The sequence below is a fragment of the Pelophylax lessonae genome (assembly GCF_965119305.1).
Source record: "Pelophylax lessonae genome assembly, chromosome: 2".
NCBI lineage: Eukaryota > Metazoa > Chordata > Amphibia > Anura > Ranidae > Pelophylax > Pelophylax lessonae.
In genome coordinates this window covers 481,780,706-481,805,820 of record NC_138769.1, presented here as the reverse complement: position 1 = coordinate 481,805,820, position 25,115 = coordinate 481,780,706, and the positions used below count along the sequence as shown (strand labels likewise).

Sequence of the window (25,115 nt, the reverse complement as noted above, 5' to 3'; positions counted from 1 at the left end):
AGCGCCTGGCCATTTTGTTGGTTGGAATACTGTTTACTATGTGGATGGACATATGGATGGGCATTTTATGTTTGCTCAATAAAAGTCATGTAAAGTAATAAGATATCCACCTTAATTAGCATTGGTTCAAGCTCTCTTGATTAATGTATTGGTTTTGTTTTTATATCAGCTTCAAGTTACCCATTTGTGATCCAAGCCAAAACACCTGACGTTTCCCTGGGCAGGATCGGCTTTCTCCTTCTCCATCTTTTAGCATGCACCAATTGTCAGTACACATTCATTATCAATCACCTAGGCAATCGCTTGTAAAAAGCATATGAATTGTAAACACTAAATGACCCATCTCAAGCAATGCCAATAGAAAACAGTTCAATTATACTTATAAGCAATATTGTATTTCCATGTTTATCTCAAATGTTGCTTAAATTTGTGATCTTTTTTTTGGATGAAATACAGTTATATACGTCATTTATAGAGTCATCAAATTGTCACATAAAGGGAGATTTACTAAAACTGGAGCACTCAGAATCTGGTATGAATCAGGTATGCATGGTACCCAATCAGCTTCAAACTCCAGATTGTTCAGTTAAGCTTTGACGATAAAACCTAGAAGCTGATTGGTTTCTATGCGGAGCTGCACCAGATTTTGCACTCTGTCTAGTTTTAGTAAATCCCCCCCACCCTCATGTCTGTAAAAGTGCTGTAATTATAAACCCAAATATGGTACATCCACATCAAAAGCAACCGCACATAGGATTCTGTATTTTAAATACCAGAATTGTTTTAGCATGTTGTATTAAAAATGTAGCCAGGTAATTGGGTAAGGATGAGGATGACAGAAACACTGGTTGCAGCTGCTCTCTGTAGTTACTGCACTGCGGTGGCCTACTCTACAAGACACAGCTGCCTCTTGATAGGAGCGAGCACGGAAAGTGCCCCTCGCTGTCCAATGTGCACCACCGCCGCTGCATAATGGTGGACTGGGCAGGATCCGGAATGCTGAGTTCAAATTGTCGACAGCCAGAGTCTCCTGGGTGCAGAGCAGAGAGTGGATTTATTGCTGTGTGTGACTGGATGGTGAGCTGCAATTTCACTGGGACTGGTGTGCTGCTGCTATGGGGATTTACTATCTGCCACTAGAGAAACTGATCCCCTTAGTAACTGACCATACAGCTATCTAGTAGCCTTATTGCTGCCTGCAGGCTCAATTGGGATTATTCACATGTGCACCAACAGTTCATCTGGGCCCATCGCTAGCCAGCTAAAGAGTTTGAACCAAAGACTATCCCTTTACAGTTTCTACATAGAGACCTTTCCAAATGCCTATGCTAAGAGTTATCTCACAGGGGACATTGCACCATATCCTAGCCATTTTCCCAGAGTGCACTCTAGACTAGTTATAGTATTATTATTCCCGTGGCAAGTAATGCTTATATGCACTGTTTATTGCAGACTTTGCTGATTCATGAGTTAATCCCAGTCTAGGGGTACAGAACTATATTCTAAATTACCTTGGGATCGTGAACTGTGTCTGAACCTACCTTCTGTATGTTGATTTATGCTCATTGAAGCCACCATTTATTCTAACCCATATCAATACATTGGGGCTGATTTTCTAACAATCCGCTTCCAGATTTTTTTTGTCAAGGCTTAATTGAAGAAGCTGAAGTAAGAAGTTGATTGGCTACCATGCTCAGCTGCACCAGATTTTGCACTCTTCAATTTTAGTAAATGTTTTCGGATTCGAGGCGCAGAACAGAGAGCCTAAATTACCAAGTGGCTCCTGAGGGGGTGGAACTACACAAACATACAGTTATAAGGTTTCTAATGATGTCTTAAACTTGAAAACATTCCTCTGCATGTCAGTAGCGTACTTATAGGTATAAGTGTTATTTCTTTATCCACCTTAATATCACCTATAATACTGTGACCCCCATCCAGGCTTTAAAGTGACATTAAAGTGGAGTTCCGGGCACAAAATCGATCTTTTTTTTTTGTGCCTGTCCGCTTGTTCACCTTCACCTGAAACAGAATTGGATAGTTAGGTTTTTTTTGTTTGTACTCACTTTGTAATTGTAGATCGAATATACTCACCTATTCTTCACTTCCTCCCTCTGCGCCGCGGCTCTGCCGTCACTTCTGGGCTTGCAATGATTCCTGGGAGCTGAACGTCATCGCTCCCAGGAATCAATGCGACGGCACCGGCCCCGCTCGTCACGACGCCACATTCCCTGCTAAACAGCTTCTGGGCATGCCCAGAAGCTGTGGAGGAATGCGGCGCCGCACCGGAAGTGACGAGAGGGGCCGGTGCAGGCGCATTCTGGGACAAGAAGACGCGGAAGAAGACGCGGAAGAGGATCGCGCCGGCTTCAGCTGCCCACAAGAGAGATGGAAACGCTGTGGAAGAAATTTTATAAGTAAGTATTTCTTCTTGCAGGTAAGTGCGAATCGGGACAGATCAGAGGCTAGCCATTGTGGAATGTGCTAGCCCTGACTGTCCCGGGGGTATGTTTATTGAAAAATGGTTTCTGTGCCCTGAACTCCGCTTTAAACACTCAAGTTTTTTTTTTTTTTTTCAGAAGAGGAGGTTGATGTCTTTCTAGAAATTTCCCTAACTCCCTAGCCAGGCACCAAGCCACTGTACAACTCCCCCCCACCAACTCCATATTGCAGAGAACGCATTCAGCTAGTATCTAAGTACGCTTAGATGACAGCGAACAAACAACTCATTGATCTAAGCAGCTCAACTCCAAGTAATTCCTTCCTGCCGTCACTTAGTCATTTAGTCATCCTAGGTGTGTTGGCCCTTTCTTCCTACATTAACTTTAGGCACATGTTTTACAATTAAAAAATGTCTATAATCACTGTAGATGGGCCTAAATAGTGTACCAAACTTATGAGAAAACTGTGAGACAGGTTGGTTTGGCATGGTTTTTTGTGATAAAAAGATTTTTAAAAATTCAATAGTTAACCAACAGGGCACAACAGTCATAAAAAATTCTTGGAACTACAGAGGCTGTAAATTCCACTGTTTCTGTGTCTTCAGAATGCTAGTAAGGAGTTAGATTTCACTCCCCAGTAATACCAGTTCCACCTATAATTTCACTGTGCCAGAGGAGTGCTCAGTTGAATGTGGTGGTGGTAAGGTAACTATAGCTTTATTCTGCCAGGCTGATGCAGTATGTGAAGGCTCTAACAAGTTTTTCTGGGAATGTTGCAGGATGGACACCCTGGAAAGGGAACCTGCAATCCCCTACTCATTCAGAACCTCTCCCTAGTACTGCATCTGCACTTCCCCTGCACATCTGAGCTCTTTCTTTATCTACTGCCCCACTGGGGGAGCCAGTTGTTGGCCACTTATTTGTTTATAATGTACATCAAGATGGCTGCCAAAATCCTGTGGGACTTCGGCATCCAACCAAATCACCATCCTCCTTAAGATGGCTGCCTGAAGCCCAAGATGAGGTACATTTTCTCCCTACTGAACTCCTACCAAAGAGATGGCGCAATGTAACTTTCAAAGTGGAGGATATACTGCAGCCTGCACATGCCTACACAATTGTTAAAGAGATGGTACATGTTTAAACTTATTTAGAACTGGAAACTGAAAAAAGGCTAATGCCCTGGCCAGCCGAATTCTGGATTACATAAATAATATAGCATCATACTTTACAAGTGTATCAAGACACATTATTCCGCACCAAAAATATTTAAATCTGTTAAAAAAAATTGCCATACGATCCCAACACAATATCTATTCCACGACAAATTAAACAGTGATATATAATGAACTCGCAAGCCCCATCTCAGTTACATAACTACAGTACAATATTGTGTTTTACATCATAAACATGAGATGAATTTGTATTTTAGGCAAAACATGAGGACTGAAAATATAAAAGCTGTTAGGTGTGTATTATTTATATAAGTGTTGATTTCTGTTTCTTGGGTGTCTTAGCCAGGACAGATGAATTTGTTAAAGCTGATATGTCGGTTTTATATTCATTTGTACAGCTTTGTACAATAAACTGAAATGTGCAGGTACATACCCGGGTGAAAAAAATATTAAGTGATACCATCAATTTCATAGTGTTTGTGTAGAAAAAAAATATATAAATACCCCAAGGTAAAAATGTTAATTGTGTCACACAGGAGGAAAGCAAAAGTATTCCCTGATCCAAAGAGTGGCCAGGATCATATAATTTTTATAATATCATTTAGTAAATATATAACTGTGGATACCAGCAGATGCATGGACAATATTCAATCCCTTTTTTAATTCCATTATTCAATTTTGTGATTGTTACCTAATGTGTTGGAGAGTTCAATAGTTTGCTGTCCTTAATGTAAAGAATCCTTTCACACAATGGTGGTTACATTTTATTTTCCTTATTAACAGTTTATATTTTTTTGAATTTTTTTTTTTTTTTTTTGTATAGCTTAAACTGCCAAATCTCTACTTTTACATATTTGTTTAAAGCATGTGCTTTGTTTGATCAGGCACATTTTTAACTCAGAGGTAATGCTGACCTGTCATAGTGCACATAAAAGCAAGTGTTGACTGTTGAAAAGGGTCTACATAAAAGGCCATAGCTATAAGATATAGTAATTCCCTAATATTGCAAGTGATGAACTGAACAGTACAGTAAACCTCATGGATAAACTGAAAGCCATTTTCAATCTGATTTACAGATGACTCCCACAGAAATTAATAAAAAAATGCAAAAACCTACATGGTTATTGCCAGATGCAGGCACCAACTAGAACCTTCCAGACTTATAGAGTGAAAGATGGATGGCATCTTTCAGCTAAAATTAAGGCTTGCTGTTTTAATTGTGATGTGGGATACATGGCTTCACTTCAGACACTCTACAGTCTTTGCCTCTTATGCATGAAGCTCCTGATATGGGCTCTACTCGTCCAGCCTGGCTGCCTACGAGTGGTGGGGGGTTGTGGATACCACCATACCTTTTGTGTTTTTATCTATAAAATTCCCTACCACCACAATTTTTGTTTTTTTCCTACACAACCGCTGCTTACTGGATATCTTCTCTTTTTTGGACCATTCTCTGTAAACCCTAGAGATGGTTGTGCTTGAAAATCCCAGTAGATCAGCAGTTTTTCAAATACTTAGACCAGCCCATCTGGCACCAACAACCATGCCACGTTCAAAGTCACTTAAATCCCCTTTCTTCCCCATTCTGATGCTTGGTTTGAACTTCAACAAGTCATATTTACCACGTTTAGATGCCTAAATACATTGAGTTGCTGCCATGTGATTGGCTGATTAGCAATTTGTGTTACCAAGCAATTGAACAGGTGTACCAATTAAACTGGCCTGTGAGTGTATAAGACCACCTTGAGTGGTTTAGTGGGATGGGTTTTTTTTTAGTGGTCATTCCAATCTCTCTGCCTAGGCCTGGCACACCTATGGCTAGCTGGGATGGAGACCCGTATTCTATGCATTTCTATCTGCACTTTAATGGTATCTATTGTAAACTCATATGTATATGTAACTTGTCTATGATTCAATCCCCTGTTCTCTCTTTGTACTCTTTTGAATATTAATTTCATGAGATTAAATCCAAAAAGTGAAATAACTGTGAAATAACTAAAGAGATGCATTTCCAGATTGCGCCTGAATTCCTTAGATAAGGAAAGAACTTCTGCATGACCTGGTTTATAAATTTCAGACATCAAAAGCAACTCAAATTGCTAAACAGCTTGACATCTTGGGGCTAATATACTAAAGGTAAAAAATCTCTTTACTTTGCAAGGGAAATTGAACTTTGCAAGGCAACTTTATCAGAGCTTAGCGAAGTGAAACTCTGCTGACTTCCATCGTCCAATCATGTGCAAGCGAAAATACTTGTGTTTACAATGCATTTCTTTGCATGTGATAGGATATTCTTTGAAAAGGGAAATGTCACCACATCCACTAAGCCACAAGTGTCAAACACAAGGCCTGCGGGCCGAATGCGGCCCCCCAGGCCATTTCATGTGGCCCTCGCACCTCTCCTGCAGCTGCGGCACCCTCCTTGTCTCTGCCCCCGCCTTGTCTCAGTAGTCGGCAGTAGAGAGGACAGAACTCCTTTGCCAGATCCTGTGCTTCTCTCTGCTGCTGCAGAAAGGCTCGTCTTTGCCCACCCCCCCCCCCATTCTCAGGAGTCTGCAGCAGAGAGGCGGGCAGAAGTCCTCCTACAGATCTTGCACCTCTCTGTGCAGCCACAACACCACCTTGTCTCTGCCTCCCCTGGTCTCAGTATTCAGCAGAATCTGTAAGTTGACTCCAGCTCTCCTCTCGTTCTCCTCCAGACCTTGCACTTTCTTCTTCACAGATCCACCCGCATATTCTTCCTGGCAGTAGCACAAGGTAAGGGGGTGCTTTGTGATGTAGGGAAGGGTGGGTGACTCTTGACTTATGATGGTGGGGGGCTTTGACATCTCATGTAAGGGTGTATCGGGGTGTGGGGTGCTCTGGACATCTAATCTTACACATATAACCGGCCCTTTGAGGGCAACCATAATGCTGGTGCGGCCCCCGATGAAATTGAGTTTGACATCCCTGCACTAAGCCATGGGGAAAAATTCCCTTACAAAGTGAACAGCCTATTTGCCTTTAGTATATCAACCCCCTAGTATATCAAACTCCAGCTAACACTTTCTAAGTAGTTACAGCAAACATTTATTTTCCTTTTACATACAGTAAATGAAGACAAGCTGAGCATTGTAAACACCCCTGTCAGTTGTAAATAGAGAGTTTGTTGCTAAATGAGGTTTACTTAATTACTGGCTATTCAGTCTCCTTATGGTAAAGTCATTTTACCAGTTAAGTATTGATTGGTGATGAATGTTTTCCACCACAGTTTATCCTGTATGAACCACAACTGGTCATTATAAGGTGAGACCCCTTTTACATGAATATCTGTTCAGCAATACATTTTATAGCTGTAAGCCTAATATTTTTATGACCAAAGTTACTTACTGTATGTATAATAAATTCTTTAGGTTCAATCGTCTGCCCGCAGATCCTTTTTAGGAAGTTTCTCTCTGCCTATTGTGGCTTATCTTTCACCGCAGTCTGACTGTCCAGTGCTTTGTTAAATTGTTCTAATTTTTTAGGTGTGTATAAATTGGTGCATTCAGGCCCGTTGCTACAAGGCAGGCAAACCAAGCAATTGCTTGGGGCCCTGAGCTGGCCTGGGGCCCCAAGACAACGACTGGTTAAGAATAAATGCAACGACACTGTGTAAGGCTGTGAGCGCCCCTTTGATCGTCAATGCAGTAAAGTGCAATGACACTGTTATCTCCCTCAAGGGGGCCCCTCTCTGCCTCAACAGGTTTGTAAAAAGTCTGATAAGATCTGCAGACAAAAGAGACATTCCTGGCCTACCAGGTAGACTTTATGCAGAGTATGGACCAGCCCATGGACAGTGCAGACTGACAGCTCCTACTGTATACAGATAGCAGGGCTCTAAATGCAATTAAAATTCCTGCAGCCGGTGTGGATGAGTGAGGAGCAGATAGCATCAGGGTGAGTAGCTGCTAGGACCCTCTGCTTCTACATCTGCCGAGTGCCGACAGGTCTGAAAACTTATTTTTGTTTTCTATCTCCCTTCTAATCTTAGTCTTCCTATGTCTCTTTTTGTTAATCTGTCCCCCTCCTCTCTCTCTCTCTCTCTCCTTTCTTTCTTTCTGTATTATATCTATATCTATCTATATCATATATGTAGATAGATAGATAGATAGATAGATAGATAGATAGATAGATAGATAGATAGATAGATAGATAGATAGATAGATAGATAGATAGATAGATAGATAGATAGATAGATAGATAGATAGATAGATAGATAGATAGATAGATACTTAAACTGTATGGCTATGCTGTGGTTCCTGTAGGCTTTGCATGTGTGCGGGGGGTCGGGGGCCTCCATGTCCATTTTGCTTGGGGCCCCCAAATTCCTTCAAACCCTGGGTGCATTGTGCTAATTGAAATGTCTGAGGGGGTAGTATAATATAATGTTCTCTTCCTTCTCCCCTCTCTCCCTTTTTTTCTTTTTATGTTGTGGAGTCTTTTTGATTTTGGCTTCAATATAACATAATACTATGCACCACTTACCTTTGTTAGCATTTATCATTATCTATCATCCACCTAGCTCCCACACTCGCCTGGGAGACTGCCAATTGGCATCATGGTCCCATGTGCTGTTGATGTTGACAATTGGTGAGTATGGCTTTGCTGTGTCTATATGGCTCTTTGGTATGGCTTGGGACTATCTTCAGGGTGCATTATATTTTAGTTTTTGCATATATATATATACTTGTGTTTTAGTAATTCACTAACAATGTATATGTATGCATATTCAGCACATATACAGTTTTTGGTATGTTTTCATATTTTCTTGCATAGCATTGTTTTTCGTCTATATTCTTTTCATAGATCCTCTTTAAAACAACTCCTGAAGAAGCAGATACCCCGCAAAACATGTCGAGTGTAAGATTGGAACTATATTGATTGAGGTTTTCCACACCTTGGACACCCCATTCACTGTCCACTGTTGTTAGAGGAAGTCAGGTTTTTGCCAGAATCACATTCTTACTATACATTTTTTGTCTCAAACTGTTCAAGTGTATATTTGCGTCGATCCTATCCATTGTATGGATGTGTTTTTAATCTGAAATATTGTAATAAATATTTGTAATTTTAAATAGAAGTACTGTGTAGTTCATACCATACCATGAAAGCCCTAGAGCCTCAATCCAATGTTCTATTGTGTAATTGAGGTGTGAGTAGACTTTTTATTCATTATCTGTCTAGGATCTGAATTGTGGGCTATATAAAGATGACATCTGCATGCCTTCAAACTGTCCCAGATTCCACAGGTCTGTCCTAGAATTAAAATATAATCAGGTCCAATGTATGCGCTTACAGCCGGTTGGAGTGATCTCATGTTGCAGCCGGGTGGAGTGATCTCATGCTGGCACCTTGTGCAAAGTATTGGTGTCTATGTCACCACACAGGCAGCAGCATGGTACACAGATCTCAAGCTCAGGTAAGTATATACTGAACACTCAGTACATACTACATGCTATAGGCACAGACCTTTTTTGTACAGGTTCTACAGTTCATTTTTTGTTACAGGATTTTACAGTGCATACAAGAACACATTGGTTGATTCAACCAGCCCGTCTCCACCTAAGATTCAAATTTAGCTAATGTATGGACTGACTCTTTAAATCTTTAAATCTTTTATACTTACCGAGGGCCACACAGTCGCACCAAAGAGGTCTGTGGATTCTACTATTTTTATCTCATGTCCCACAAAGTTGAAACCTTCCCAAGCTACACTTGTAAGGTATGCTGGACAGAAACGCCGCTCCAAGATTTTGGACACTATCCATTCATCTTTGCTATGACTATCTGCAAACAAATGAAGATCAAATAAACACATTATATGTCATATACATTCAGCACTACTGAGTTTAGAGAGTCACAGAATAAACAATTTAGTTAAATTGATACTAAAGTCTCATATTTTTATATATTTTTTGCTTTAAAATAACAAACATGTCATACTAACCTGCTCTGTAGAGTGGTTTTGCACAGAGCAGCCTTGATCCTCCTCTTCTCAGGTCCTTCTTCAGTTCTCCTGGCCCCTCCTTGCTGTTGAGTGTCCCCACAGAAAGCAGCTTGCTATGGTGGCACCCGAGCTGAGCCACAGCTCTGTGTCTATTCAGACACAGAGTTGTGTCCCGGCCCCGCCCCCTTTATCTCCTCATTGGCTCAGTGACTTTGAGTGACAGCAATGGGAGCCAATGCCGCTCCGCTGCTGTCTTAGCCAAAGAGGAGGAGAGTCCCGGGCAGCCGAGTCTCTCCTGCAACATCACTGGAGAGAGATGGGCTCAAGTAAGTATTAGGGGGGCTGCTGCACACAAAATGCTTTTTATCTTAATGCATAGAATGCATTAAGATAAAAAATCTTCTGCCTTTACAATCGCTTTGAAAAAAAAAATGAGCAAACTAGATAAACTTATCATTTCAAAATACTGACCTTCTACAAAAGATTTGGTTGTGTGGAATTCAATTTTACCTTTAAAGCTAAAGGAAGCCTGCTCTTTATTGGGTCATGGTCCTGACTTACTTTTCTAAGGCTCCCCAAGTGGTGACCTTCTCCCCCCCCCTTTTTTTTTCTCTCTCTTTCCTCCTCTTCTTCTCTTTTGCTGCTCTCTCTCTCTCTCTCTCTTTTTTCTATCTTCTCTTTGTATTATATTAAAATACTCCTGGATATGCACGGAATCAATCAAACATAGTCATATCTGACTTTTATACATTTCCTATATACTGTGCACTGAGGTTTTCTAATGGCACTTTTCCACTGCAAGTACCGGCTAGTACCGGCTCGGCTCTACTCGGCCCTGCTTGGCCCGGTTTGCTTTTCCACTGCGGTACCGCATGGTATAGTGTCGGAACGGTTTGGTACGGTACGGTATAGTTTTGCTTTTCCACTAAAGTAGTACTAAAGTTAAGTGGGTGGGATAACAACGGGATGGGTGTGATTCTCTGACCAATCAGTGGCTAGTAGTGACTGCATGCAAAGGATTGTGGGATATGGTACCAGTTTGGTACCTGTTGGAACCACAATCGAGTAGGTACTGTTTTTTCAGAGCCGTACCGTACCGTTCGGTTCCATGCAGTGGAAAAGCAAACCTATACCGTACAGTACCGAACCGTTCCGACCCTATACCATGCGGTACCGCAGTGGAAAAGCACAAAAGCGCGCCGAGCCGGTACGGTTCTATGCAGTGGAAAAGCGCCATAAGAATAGCTTCCAACTTCGTGACGAATATTACATCTACAGAGACCCTACTGTTCACTTTTACCGAATCTCTTCACCATGTTTGGCTATAATTAATGCTATACTCCTCTGTGGATTTTTTCAGAAACCTTACTTTCAGCTGCTTTGGAACAATTGTTGGATACATGTATAAAGTCATGCATTCTTTTGTTATCTGCTGCAAATCCTCTAAATAAAAAAAAAAAAAGTCAAAAGAAAGCCTAATACTTAAGCAGTTGCCGACCACCCACCGCAGTTTTACTGCCGCAAGGTGGCTCGGCTGCGCAAACCGACGTAACTGTACTTTGGTTGCACGCAGAGGTAGGGGGCACACGCGCGCCCGCTGTCCCTGTGATGTGCTGATTCAGTTCAGAACTGATCAGTCATCAGGTCCATGCCAATGATTTTTGGCCTGGACCTGGTGATCGGTTATGACCAATTGCATAATGTCCTGTGCCTGCACCTGTGTAATGTAAACACAGGCAATGATGCAATCTCCTTTCCTGGAGCCCTTTTCGGGTACAGCATGAGAGGAGAGAACATCTACCGTGAGTACACAAGCACTACACTGACACCAGTACACATAGGCAGATATTTAACCCCCTAATCACCCTCCACCCTTTCACTTCCTGTCACAGTGTCACTATATACAGTATACAGATAATTTGCTGAGCACTATATTAGTGTCACTTGTGACACCAGTTAGTGTGAGATGAAGTTAGTGGTAGTTTAGCGGCAATCCCAGATAGGTTTAGGGTACCCACCATATATCCCCTAATAGAGATTTAACCCCCTGATCACCCGCAGTTTATTGCCCTGTCATGGTGTCACTATTATAGCATACAGATCTTTCTTCTGATCACTATATTAGTGTCAAGGGTGACGTTAGATAACGCCAATCCAGGACAGCGTCAGATTATCCGCCACATATTTAGTAATACATTTTAACTATTTGATTGGCAGTGACACACACACACACAAACACACTAAACACCTCCATTACTAGTATAGATCAGAACTATACTAGCATCCCCAATAGTTTAGTATAGGGTTCCCAAAATGCAGCGTTAGCAGGATCAGCCCCGACACCTGTCAGGCACCTGCGTTTAGCCCCTCTGCTCGGCCCCCAAGAAGTGCAGTATCAGCAGATCACTGTCACTTCCAATACACAGCACACTAAACCGCAGCGTTAGCAGTGTCCGGCCTGATCTCTGCTAGCACTAGCAGTTACATTTTTTGGTAGCGGTTCAAACAGTCCTTGACAACCAGCTTCTTTTTTACCTGTGACTCAGACTAGGTACCTATAAATTTATTGGCCAAAATATCCAAACAGAGGTACACTAGTGAAGAGGCCTACACGATGCTGAGCATGACAGATGAGAGCAATGGGAAAGCCTTACTGTCAGAATCAGGCTCAGTAATTTAACCTGTAGACAGCAGCAACACCCTGACAGATAGCTCTGATGATAGAGTAGTGGTCCCTGCTAAGGTCAGATGCACCCGACCCCGTTCTTCTGTTGCTGAGGTGCAACAATCGCAGGGTTCTCCTATGCAACAGAGTGTCGGTACCACTGCTGCTCAACCTTCTGATGAACTGGCAAGCACCAGCGGCCTAGTACATCCTGGTCATAGTCAAACCAGCACTTCAGTAACACTTGGTGATGTGGCGAGTCCCATAATTGCAGTTTCAAGCTAGTGAAGTGGCTAGCACAAGTAGTGTCCCACAACTACCAATAATTCAAAGACAGGCCCATAAGGCCCATAGTGTCCTTCCTTATGCAATTGCAAATCCTGATTGGGAGCCCACCACTTCTGCAGTGCCCGTACTTCCCCCATTCAGTGGCCAACCTGGAATTCAGGTGGGAACATCCAACTTTACTGCCCTTGATTATGAGCCGTTTTTCAAGGAAGAGCAGTACAGATCTATTGTGGACCAAAGCAATTTATATGCCGATCAATTTATTGCAGTAAATCAAATTTGACCCTTGCCAGAGAATTTGCATGGAAACGTATCACTGTTTCCAAATTTAAAACCTTTCTGGGCCTATCCCTCATCAAGGGCATTACGTTTTTATTCTGTTCTTCATTTTCGCAGATACAACTGTCCAAATTACAATGGCAACTGGTGTTATTGAGAAGCCCCTCTGTGTCCACAAATACAACCTTAACATGGGAGGGGTGGACTTCAATGACCAGATGATGGCACCGTACTTAATTGACCATAAGGCCAGACGCTGGTACAAGAAAGTGTCTGTATACTTATTCCAATTGGCTCTGCTGAATGCCAATGTGCTATACAAAGCGTCCGGAAGAAGTGGATTCTTACTAAAATTCCAGGAAGAGATCATCACAGCCGTTTTGTTATCCAGATGGTGATGTGGCCCAAATTCACAATCCAGATGCTTGAGAGGCATTTTCTGGATGTTCTCTCTGGTACCCCTACTCAAAGAGCACCCCAAAGAAGATGTTGTGTCTGTAGAAAACGCAGATATAGGCGTGATATTCGCTTTTTTTGTCCCTCCTGTCCTGGCCAACCTGGTCTCTGCATTGGGGACTGTTTCTGCCGCTACCACACACTAGCAGAGTATTAGTAAAGGGTACAGCACGGCACAGTCTAGAACACACTTTCACACAGGGTCTCAAAAGATGTTAGATGGCCATTTTGAGAGACCCTAGCCTGAAACGTTTAAAGTTTTTTTTACAGTTAAAAAAAAGTATAAAAAAAGTTATAACAAAAAAAAATAAAAAAGCCCAAAATAGTTGTCATTGTATTGAGTTCATTTTCTGTTCTTACTGTTTTACTGTACTTTATAATATACTGCTATACTGTAATGTTTTATTGTTACTGTTTTTCATTGTTAACCTTAGTTTGCTTTGCAGATACCACCATTCTACTGGACTGAACTGGACTTTACTGGACTGTATACTATTATATTGTAATGTTTTATTGTTACTGTGTTTTATTGTTAACCATTGTTTGCTTTGCAGGTACGCCCATTAGCTGCAGCACTGATTTGTTTATCCTGACTGCAACATAGTTTGCTCTAAGCGTATATGTAAATCAATGATTGCAGAGCTGTAGCAAAAAGCTTAGGGTGTCTACTTTTCAAAAAGGGGTCATTTTGGGGGGGGGGGATTTTGTGCTATCATGACATTTCATGGCCTCCGAAATTGTTATAGGTAGTGAGGAGTGAAATCAACAATTTTCGCCCTTAGAAAGCCCGAGGGCAGTGATTGGTTTTCGGAATCCTGTACGCGGCTAGACTGACAAAAAAGTCTCACACCTGGGGTATCCCCCTACTCAAGAGAAGCAGCAGAATGTATTTTGGTGTGTAATTCCACATATACCCATGGCATGCGTGAGCAATATATCATTTAAATGACAACTTTGTGTGAAAAACAAATCTTTTTTTTTTTTTTTTTTTCATTTTCCAAACATCTGTGACAAGAAAATTAAATATTCAGTGGGGTCAACGTGCCTCTCAGGAAATTCCTTGGGGTATCTACTTTCCAAAAAGGGGTAATTTGGGAGGTTTGTACTGCCCTGCCATTTTAACACTTCAAGAAATGAGAAAGTAAAAGCTGTGTAAATTCCAGTATAAACACCATAATTTGCAGATGCTATAACTTTTGCGCAAACCAATAAATATACGCTTATTGAGATTTTTTTATCAAAGACATGTAGGGAAATACATTTTGGCCCTAAATGTATGACAAAAATTTATTTTTTTAGATAAAATTTATAATAAAAGTAGAAAATTTAATTTTTCTCAAAATGTTTGGTTGTTTTGCGTTTATATCGCAAAAAATAAAAACCACAGAGGTGATCAAATACCACCAAAAGAAAGCGCTATTTGTGGGGAAAAAGAACATACATTTTGCTTGGGTATAGCATTGCATGACTGGGCAATTACCAGTTAAATTCACGCAGTGCCAAATTGCAAAAAATGGCCTGGTATAACCTTACAATGCTTAAGTGGTTAAAGTGATTGTAAAGTCTTGTGTGCAGTTGGTTTGGCACAGAGCAGCCCGGTTCCTCCTCTTCTGGGGTCCCTCTTCGCTGCTCCTAGCCCCTCTTTCTTTTGAGTGCCCCCACAGTAAGCAGCTTGCTATGGGAGCACCTGAGCCGCAGCTGCACCTCCGTGTGTCCATTCAGACACGGAGCTGTGGTTTGGCCCCACCCCCTCTCCCAATTGGCTAACTAACTTTGATTGACAGCCGTGAGAGCCAATTGCACAGCGGCTTTGTCTCTGTCAATCAGGAGGGAGAGTCCCAGATGGCCGAGGGACTCATGGACATCACTGGAAAGAGAGGGGGCTCAGGTAATTATTAGTGGGTGCTGGGGAGGCTGCAACACACATAAGGCTTTTTATCCAGATAAAAAACCTTCTGACCTTACACTCCTTTAAATTATCCCCTGAAATCATTAATACAAAGCTAAGTTCACCCTTATGTGTCAAAATAAAAAAATCCCAGTTTGTCAGCAGGCAAAGCGTTGTCTGTGAAGAACAGGAAGTAGCTGTTTGTCTGGCTTAGATTAGATAGTCTAAGCTACACAATCAGGAAGACTGAAAATGAATATTATCAAAGTTAAGGCAGGCAGATGACAGGTCTGTCTCCGCTTTACTTTGCAGAGACAGACCTGTCAGATCCCCGCTCTCCTCTATGGGAGATCGGATGAAAACGGAAAGCCATTCCATTTTCATCCAATCCTCCAGACGGATGGTAAATAGGGTTTCCATCCATCTGGATTTCACTTACAGGAATGGGATCAGATAGCAGCGGGTGTCAGTGGAGATGTCACCGCTGACATCCGACGGTCCATAGGGTGCATGGAACATCCAATCAGGTCCGCCTGAAAAACTGACAGGCGGACCTGATCGGAAAGGCCATGTGAAATGGCCATAAAGAGGTTTTAATATTATTTCTTTTTCAACATTCACCGTATATACTACTTGCAGCCAGTAGCTTATCACCACCTTACTACTGTGTTATGAATAGGCTGTAATTTGATCTGTTATTCAAAACATACACAACTTAATAAGTCAGGCTAACTAAGCACTTAATGTTCTCTATTCTTCATAAATAGGTCCATGGGAAATTTTAATTAGACAGTCAGTAAGTGGCCAACATTTGCTAAGCTTTCTGATGAGAAAGCCAAGTATTCTCTGCAAATGCTGTGTCATGGAAGCTCCTTAAATGTTTGTAAAGTTGTCTTAAAGGCAATGAGAAAAAATTTTTAAAAAAATAACAATAAAACCATTTTAGTTTAATTTTATTATGTTATGATTCAGATCAAAACATATCACTTCAATAGGACTGATGTCAGAGCATGACCATTCTAAAAGACAGGATTTCTTCTGTTTACGCTACTTTATAGTTAGTTTTCCCCTCTGCCTCATTATACTTTATGACCCAACTTTTTCTACGTCTTGAAGCACAGATTGATGCTGTAGACTATCACTATGATTAATTGGTTCCTAAATCATTACAAGCTGGTCAGTCCCTAAGGTAACAAAGCAGCTGCATTACATTATACGCCATTATATGCCAACCATGCCTCACAGCTGGGATGAGGTTTTGCTTTTTGCTACGGTTTTATCATCCTAACGAAATCTATTCTACTAGTACTGGGGAATTATGAATTTGTGTTATGACATATCTTATCTTATCTTATGCTAAAGCAACCCTTTCCTTACTGAAACTATTGTTAAATATAAACTCTGTAGCTTATAAGCAACTCATCAATGCACAGTCGGTGAACCCTACTCCCTGAGACCCAGTTATTTCACTATGGAGAAAGGATGGGGATTGCAATCTTGCTTCCCACACAGCATGGAGAAAGTGAAGCCTAATCATCAATCATAGCTCGTACATAAAAGGCACCCCCTGCCAATGTTCTGAAATAGGAAAGAGCGAAACAATATAGCATAAAGTTATATGGACCATTAAGAATTAATATGCAAAAAATGATTGGACTTCACCTTTTTTTTTTTTTTTTGCTTTATACCGACTTTTCATACTGACAAATGCAATAATTTAGGGATTGGGTAAAAGGTTTATTCCAGTATATATTTTTTTGATAAACAGGACATTTTTAATAGAGTTTTTCACATCAGGTCAAACAAAGAGGGACAGCTAAGGTGCACAGAGGTACTTGGCTCCAAATGAGGGACAGTCCATCCTAATGACAGGCAGCTGGGAGCTATGACCCCTGCTCATCCTGTGATGGACAAGCATCACTCATCTCTGCATACATCAGCAGCCAAGGGAGTGCTTAGAGATAAAGATGAAGGCTCAGCTGCTGACAAAAAAAGTCATATCAGTAACATGTAATCTGCTTAAACTGCCCATTGTGCAGAAAAGAAGAGTATATTTGAAACAGTTATTGAGATGTTACTATTCTTACATGTTTGTGGAGTGGAAAAGCTCCCTTTAAAGTTTAGGAGATGTCCGGGGTCACCCTAGGTTTTTTTCACCTAATTGTGGAATGCATGGTGTACCCTTGCACTCTTGCTGTAACCCACTCCTAGACAAGGGTGGTGCTTCATCTAACGTTTGCAAACTTTTTAATTGTTGGGTTATGAATTTAGAAATCCTCCATGGAATATTTTATATTTTGCCACAAGTATCAGGAAAATGCCAAAAATGTTTTTTTTTTAAACAAAGTTGTAATTTAAATGATATATTGCTCACACATGCCATGGGTATATGTGGAATTACACCCCAAAATACATTCTGCTGCTTCCCCTGAGTACAGGGATACCACATGTATGAGACCTTTTTGGAGCCTATCTATGTACGGGACCCCGAAAACCCATCACCGCCTTTAGGTTTTTCCAAGGGCATAAACTGCTTATTTTACTTCCTCACTGCCTATCACATTTTCAGAGGCCCTGCAATGTCAAGATAGCACAACCCCCCCAATGACCCCATTTTGGACAGTAGATACTCCAAGATATTTGCTGAGAGGCATGTTGAGTCCATGGAATATTATATATTTTGCCACAAGTATCGGGAAAATGCCAAAAATGTTTTTTTTTTAAACAAAGTTGTCATTTAAATGATATATTGCTCAAACATGTCATGGCTATATGTGAAATGACACTACAAAATACATTTTGCTGCTTCTCCGGAGTACGGGGCTACCACATGTGTGAAACTGTTTGGCAGTCTAGCTGTGTACAGGACCCCAAAAACCAATCACTGCCTTCAGGCTTTCTAAGGGCTGTACAGGACGCCAAGGTTAGGTCCTGGAAGGGTGCTATATAGCACCAATATTTAGGTTATGGTCCCTTTAAGGGAAGTGTGGTAGTACTCAGGGGGTCACCCAGGAGGGGTGATGAATTCTCGGGAATAGCCTGAATCAGCAGAGGACTGACTTGCAGTTCTCTCTGTGTTAATAGAGAGATATTTGGGACCCGGAATTTCAGAGAACCTGAAGTGATATTCAGGTGGGAAAGGGTCTCCACCTCTGACTACAGGGATTCCAGCACACACAGGGTTAAGAACCTCCAGGAAGCAGCTCTTAAAGAGGAAGTAAACCCTCCTCAGGAAGTTGTACCTATAGGTAAGCCTATGATAAGGCTTACCTATAGGTACTGTAAATATCTCCTAAACATGTACGGTTTAGGAGATATTTACCTTTAATGCAGCCAGTGACGTCACTGGCGCATGCGCTCTGAAGGAACGGCTGATCGTGCCGTTCCTTCAGAGCCCCGTGCCGTGACCGTCGGCTCCCGTGCGCGTGCGCGGGAGTGACGTCACCGCGGCTCCGGCCAATCAGATGGCCGGATGCCGCGATCCCGGAAGACGGGCGACTGAACATGTCGCTCGTCATACAGGTAAGAGAGCGGCACGGCGGGGGCTCGTTCTAAGGTAAGTATTTCATAATGAGCTAGTATGCGATGCATACTAGCTCATTATGTCTTTCTCTTGCAGGTTGTAAGAAAAAAAAAAATTTTTTGAACGAGTGTACAACCTCTTTAAAAGAAAGGAAGTAGTGATAGGTGAGGTGGTGAGGAGGAATTGGTGAATACACCTGTCTTGGAGAGCTGTGAGTCTGTTTGAGGCTGCAAAAACAGGATTTAACAAGGACTGTTAAACCTTGTGGTGAAGATCCATCTACAAACTGTATGTGCCTTTTTGCTTTTACTTTGGGCTGAAGACAAGCGGAATTTATTTTGTATTTTTGTGCTTGTGTGCTGCTGGAAGCAGTATTTTGTTTTTCCTGCTGAATAAAAGCCTTTTTGTTTAAAGTTTAACAGTTTTAGCTTAGGGTGTTTACTTTCCTAAAATGGGTCATGGGGGGGTTGTGCTATCTTGGCATTTCATGGTCTTCGAATAGGTAGTGAGGAGTGAAATCAACAATTTATGTCCTTAGAAAGCCTGAAGGCAGTGATTTGTTTTCAGGGTCCTGTACGCGACTAGACTGACAAACAAGTCTCATACATGGGGTATCCTCATACTCAGGAGAAGCAGCAGAATGTATTTTGGGGTGTAATTACACATATACCAATGGCATGTGTGAGCAATTTATTATTTCAATGAGAACTTTGTGTAAAAATCTTTTCTATTTGTCATTTTTTAAACACCTGTGACAAAAAAATTAAATATTTAATGGGCTCAACATGCCTCTAAGGAAATCCCTTGGGGTGTCTTCTTTCCAAGGAGTAATTTGGGGGGGGGGGGGTTGTACTGCCCTGCCATTTTAGCACTTCAAGAAATTTGATAGGCAGTCATATTGGATATTTTTTATAAGATAAAGTAGAAAAATTTTATTTTTTCTCAAAGTTTTCGGTCTTTTTTTGTTTATATTAAAAAAAAAAACAACACAGAGGTGATTAAATACCACCAAAAGAAAGCTCTATTTGTGGGAAAAAAAGGATGTAAATTTTGTTTGTGTACAGCATTGCATGACCGCGCAATTGTCAGTTAAATTCATGCAGTGCAAAATTGCAAGAAATGGCCTGGTCATTAAGGGGCCAAATCCTTCCGGTCCAGCTGACTGATTAAATGGTAATTCTTGTGCATTCATTGAACATAACCCAACTTAACATTGGTATATTATTTTACTGTCTTGATTCTTAAAGCAGAGTTCCGGCCACAAAATCGACATAACCGATTTTGTGGCCATCCGCTTGCTTTTCCTCACCTGAAACAGAATTGGATAGTTAGGACTTTTTTTTTTCTTACCTTGTAATTTTAGAAAGAAATACTCACCTTTCTTGCACTTCCTCCCTCTGCGGTCGCGGCCCGCGCCATCACTTCCGGTTTGCAATGATTCCTGGGAGCTGAACGTCATCGCTCCCAGGAATCAATGCAACGGCACCGGCCCTGCTCGTCACTTCCGGTGCGACTCCGCATTCCCTGCTAAACAGCTTCTGGGCATGCCCAGAAGCTGTGGAGGAATGGGGCGCCGCACCGGAAGTGACGAGAGGGGCCGGTGAAGGAGCATTCTGGGAGAAGGAGACGCGTACGAGGACGCAGAAGAGGATCGCGCCGGCTTCAGCTGCCCACAACAGAGATGGCAACGCTGTAGAAGAAATTTTATAATGAGTATTTCTTCTTGCAGGTAAGTGCGAACGGGGACAGATCAGAGGCTAGCCATTGTGGAATGTACTAGCCCTGACTGTCCCGGGGGTATGTTTATTGAAATTTTTTTTTTTGTGGCCAGAACTCCGCTTTAATTTCCTTAACACAATAAAACACCTTCTCATTCCTTCATTCATTTGGCCCTTTCATTCATTCAGATTTTCCTCCATAGTTATATGACAAATCCCATCTTTTTTTTTTTCTACGTATGTTGCGAAGTGTATAATCGTATATTCAGCTAAATTACAATTTAAAACATTTTCACAAATCACTTCCTCTGTTTTGTAACAGGCAATGTCTCTGTTCAATGTTAAGTTCCATTTTCCTTGATCTAAATTAGTTTTAATATTAACAAATGGACTTATTGTCACAATATTTCAAAACATATCATTTCCTTTTAATCAAACCCTCTCAACAATTTACTGTATTTTCATCTCAATTTTCTTCATCTGCCCTATTCAAATCAACCAATATGTATTCTACGGTGATATTTGTACTCTGAAGTGCAATGTTAAGGGTAGAAAATGGGGACAAATTTCATATGATTTAAACAAACTAGAAAACCTCATGCAAAACTCCACATATAACATGCATTGATAAGAATATACTCAATACTAGTTTAACTTCTATCTACCTTAAATGTAAATTACAAACATGAAAATAATATATGTCCTAGAATTAATTCCTATTTATTTGTAAAATAAGTACAATTTATTGCTCAAATCTCATCATCATTTTTTAATTTTAGGTTCCTTTAACTACAAAAACAAAATACCCCAATGCTATTTAGTGTACACATTGGAGTAAATTCAGGGCAACTATAATAATCTGATGCACAAAATGCTCTCCAAACCTGCAACCATGCGACCACAGGCAGTTCCAACAAAAAATATTTATTAGGGGCTTAAATGCAAATCAAACTCAGATAATTGAAGTATAACTGTAAATCCCAGCTATTATTAATTCAATACATTATATTCAAAACCCCTTTTTTTTTTTTTTTACAAATACTTTATAAAAAAAATATATGTATTCTTTATTCTGAGCATTCTTGACACTTTAGCTCAGAGTCTTGTCACTCCCCTTGTGGTTTCAAAGCGACTAAAGCAAATTAACTTCCGCAATTTCACAAAACATTGTAAACAAAGAAAGACATTATTTTTAAGGCGGAACTCTACACCTTCATTAACCACTTAAGAACCGGAAGGTTTTGCCCCCTTAATGACCAGGCAATTTTTTGCGATTCGGCACTGCATTACTTTGACAACTGCGCTGTCGTGCGACACTGTACCCCAAAAAAATTGATGTCCTGTTTTTCCCAAAAATAGAGCTTTCTTTTGGTGGTATTTTTTATTTTTCGCGCTATAAACAAAAATAAAGCGACAAGTCTAAAAAAAAGTATATATATATTTTTCAAATTCTGCTATAGAACATTCCCATAAAAAAATAAAAAAAATTGCAGTAAGCGTATTTTAATTAGTTTGTGTAAACGTTATCGTGTCTACAAAGTAGGGGAAAGATTTATGTCATTTTTATTTATTTATTTTACTAGTAATGGCGGCGATCTGCGATTTTTAGCGGTGACATTGCGGCGGACAGATCGGACCCCTAACTGACATTTTTAACACTTTTGGGGGGACCAGTGACATTACTACAGTAATCAGTGCTAAAAATATGCACTGTTAGTGTAATAATAACACTGGCAGGGAAGGGGTTAAACTAAGGGTGATTAAAGGGTTAGTTGTGAGCCTAGGGGAGTGTTTTCTAACTGTGGGGGGAGGGACTTGTGAAATGATCATACAGACCTGTGATCCTATATAGAAGGATCACAGGCACTCTGTGATCATTTCAGAGAGAACAACGGTCTGCTGTGTTTACAAGTGGATACGGTTTCCTAGGTGGAAAATTCTCAGCTGAACTGTGACTGCAGTGCGAGAGATTATTCCAACCACACTATTTAACGTGGATGGGTGAACCTATTGATGTCTTGATCACGTAACAAGACAATCTTAACATTTATGAGTGGGCCCTAGTCCAATCACAATGGTCATGTTGTAGACATTCATATATACTGCTCAAAAAAATTTAAGGAACACTTTTTAATCAGAGTATAGCATCAAGTCAAGTAAACTCCTCGAATATTGATCTGGTCAGTTAAGTAGCAGAGGGGATTGGTAATCAGTTCCAGCTGCTTTAGTGTTAATGAAATTAACAACAGGTGCACTAGATGGGCAACAATGAGATGACCTCCAAAACAGGAATGGTTTTACAGGTGGAGGCCAATGGCATTTTTTTCCCCTTCTCCTCTTTTCTGACTGTTTTTCACTAGTTTTGCATTTGGCTAGGGTCAGTTTTACTATTGGTAGCATGAGACGATACCTGGACCCTATAGAGGTTGCACAGGCAATCAAACTCCTCCAGGATGGCACATTAATAAGTGTCATTGCCAGAAGGTTTGCTGTGTCTCCAAGCACAGTCTCAAGAGCATGAAGGAGATTCCAGGAGACAAGCAGTTACTCTAGAAGAGCTGGACAGGGCTGTAGAAGGTCCTTCACCCATCAGCAGGACCGGTATCTGCTTCTTTGTGAAGGAACAGGATGATCACTGCCAGAGCCCTACAAAATGACCTCCAGCAGGCCACTGGTCTCTGACCAAACAATCAGAAACAGACTTGATGAGGGTGGCCTGAGGGCCTGACATTCTCTAGTGGGCCTTGTGCTCACTGCCCAGTACCATGGAGCTCGATTGGCATTTGCCATTGAACACCAAAATTGGCAGGTCTGCCACTGGCGCCCTGTACTTTTCACAGAGGAGAGCAGGTTAATCCTGAGCACATGTGACAGACGTGAGAGTCTGGAGAAGCCGTGGAGAATGTTATGCTGCCTGTAAAATTGTTCAGCATGACCAGTTTGGTGGTGGGTCAGTGACGGTCTTGGGAGGCATATCAATGGAGGGATGCACAGATTTCTACAGGCTAGACAATGGCACCCTGATTGCCAGTAGGTATCAAGATGAAATCCTTGGACCCATTGTCAGACTCTATGCTGGTGCTGTGTGGGGCCTGTGTTTCTCCTAGTGCATGACAATGCCCGGCCTCATGTGGCGAGAGTATGCGGCCAGATCCTGGAAGATGATGGAATTGACACCATTGAATGGCCCCCATGCTTGCCTGACCTAAATCCAATAGAACACCTCTGGGACATTATGTTTTGGTCCATCCGGCGCTGCCAGGTTGCACCTCAGTCTGTTCAGGGGCTCAGTGATGCCCTAGACCAGATCTGGGAGGAAAAACCCTAGGACACCATCCGTTGTCTCATTAGGAGCATGCCCAGATGTTGTCAGGCATGCATTCAAGCAAGCTGGGGCCTTACAAACTACTGAGCACCATTCTGAGTTGCTGCAATGAAATTTCAACAAAATAGACGAGCCTGCTGCATCATTTTTTCACTTTTATTTTTGGGGTGGTTTTGAATTTCAGCCCTCTCTAGGTTGATAATTTTCATTTCCATCAAGCGATGTGACATCCTTTTGTTCCTAACACATTACCCAGTGCATATAAGTATAGATATCCAGCATGATATTTTTCCCCATTAACATCTGATGTGTTTTCAAAGTGTTCCTTTGATTTGAGCAGTGCACTTACAATGCAGCAAAACATTTCACAGTAAGAGAGGCTCTGGGGGGTTTTCTATGAGTGTAGAGCAAATGCATCAGACAATGGTAATAAATAAAAACTATAATGTTTTTACTGATATATTTTTTTTTTTTTTACAATATTTTTCTCATTGTTTGTAATGGATATTTTACAAACATTTATTACAAAGTGCTTCCATGATAGAGTATTGTAACAACCCTAGCACATTTAATAAATCATCAATATTAACTCCCCTCTCATTGGATTAGCTCTCCATAGGCTATCCCCCCTTCAGTCCATTATAAATGTTGCTGCCAGGCTAATCTACCTCGTTTACTAGGCTCATTACAATATCATATTTTTAACTTGGTACAATATTCCTTTAAGGTTTCATTTATTTTTTTAATGATCAAAAATTAAAACAGGGTGTATAGGTTATTTTCCTAACTTAAGCAATAAGTGTCCCATGAAGGAGCACAGATATTACCACTGTACAGTCTTGAGAAACACACAGGAAGTGTTTAAGGAGCCACAGAGGTCATCTGACACTCACACCATAATGGAATGCTGAAGAAGTCAGGTGACAGTGTCCACATCACAGGGAAAGTCCTTGAGGCCTAGTCCATGGGGCACAACCAGGCAGGTTTATACTGAGCAGGTTTCTGGTTTCAGTAATGTATGGCATTTTACTGGTTCAACTATAGCGTTGAATTCAGTATAATTTCCTTAATTAGAAATGAAAATGATAATTGATCTTACCCGTTTCCTCGCTCATTTTGATGTTGCTGAAGATTGTATCTACTATTTGGTAACTTTAACCTTCAAAGCTGTAAAAATGGAAATTACCAATTTAGCTTTTTGCTATTATAAAGTAAAATGCAACCCATAACATATTAATGGAATTAAATGCCCGCTGGGAGATTGATTTAGCCTACCATTTAAGGTTTATATTTTCATACATGTATAAAGCAAAAAAAAAAAAAAACTGCTTAGGAAATAAGACATAGAATTTCATTTTGCAAAAGTTGTTGCTTTGACAAAGTATTATC

The 25,115-nt window shown here is 41.0% G+C and overlaps 1 protein-coding gene across 1 annotated transcript in view; it reads right to left on the bottom strand.

Annotated features, from left to right (window-relative positions):
- LOC309548599 (protein-lysine methyltransferase METTL21E-like) overlaps positions 1 to 25,115 on the bottom strand; it is a 29,139-nt gene that overhangs the window by 3,265 nt on the left and 759 nt on the right. The window contains exons 2-3 of the mRNA XM_082248573.1: positions 24,826 to 24,893; positions 9,264 to 9,424 (exon numbers count right to left, since the gene is read on the bottom strand). Coding sequence (XP_082104699.1) covers positions 9,264 to 9,424; positions 24,826 to 24,841 — 177 coding nt within the window. The 5' untranslated portion in view covers positions 24,842 to 24,893. The remainder of the gene's footprint in view (positions 1 to 9,263; positions 9,425 to 24,825; positions 24,894 to 25,115) is intronic.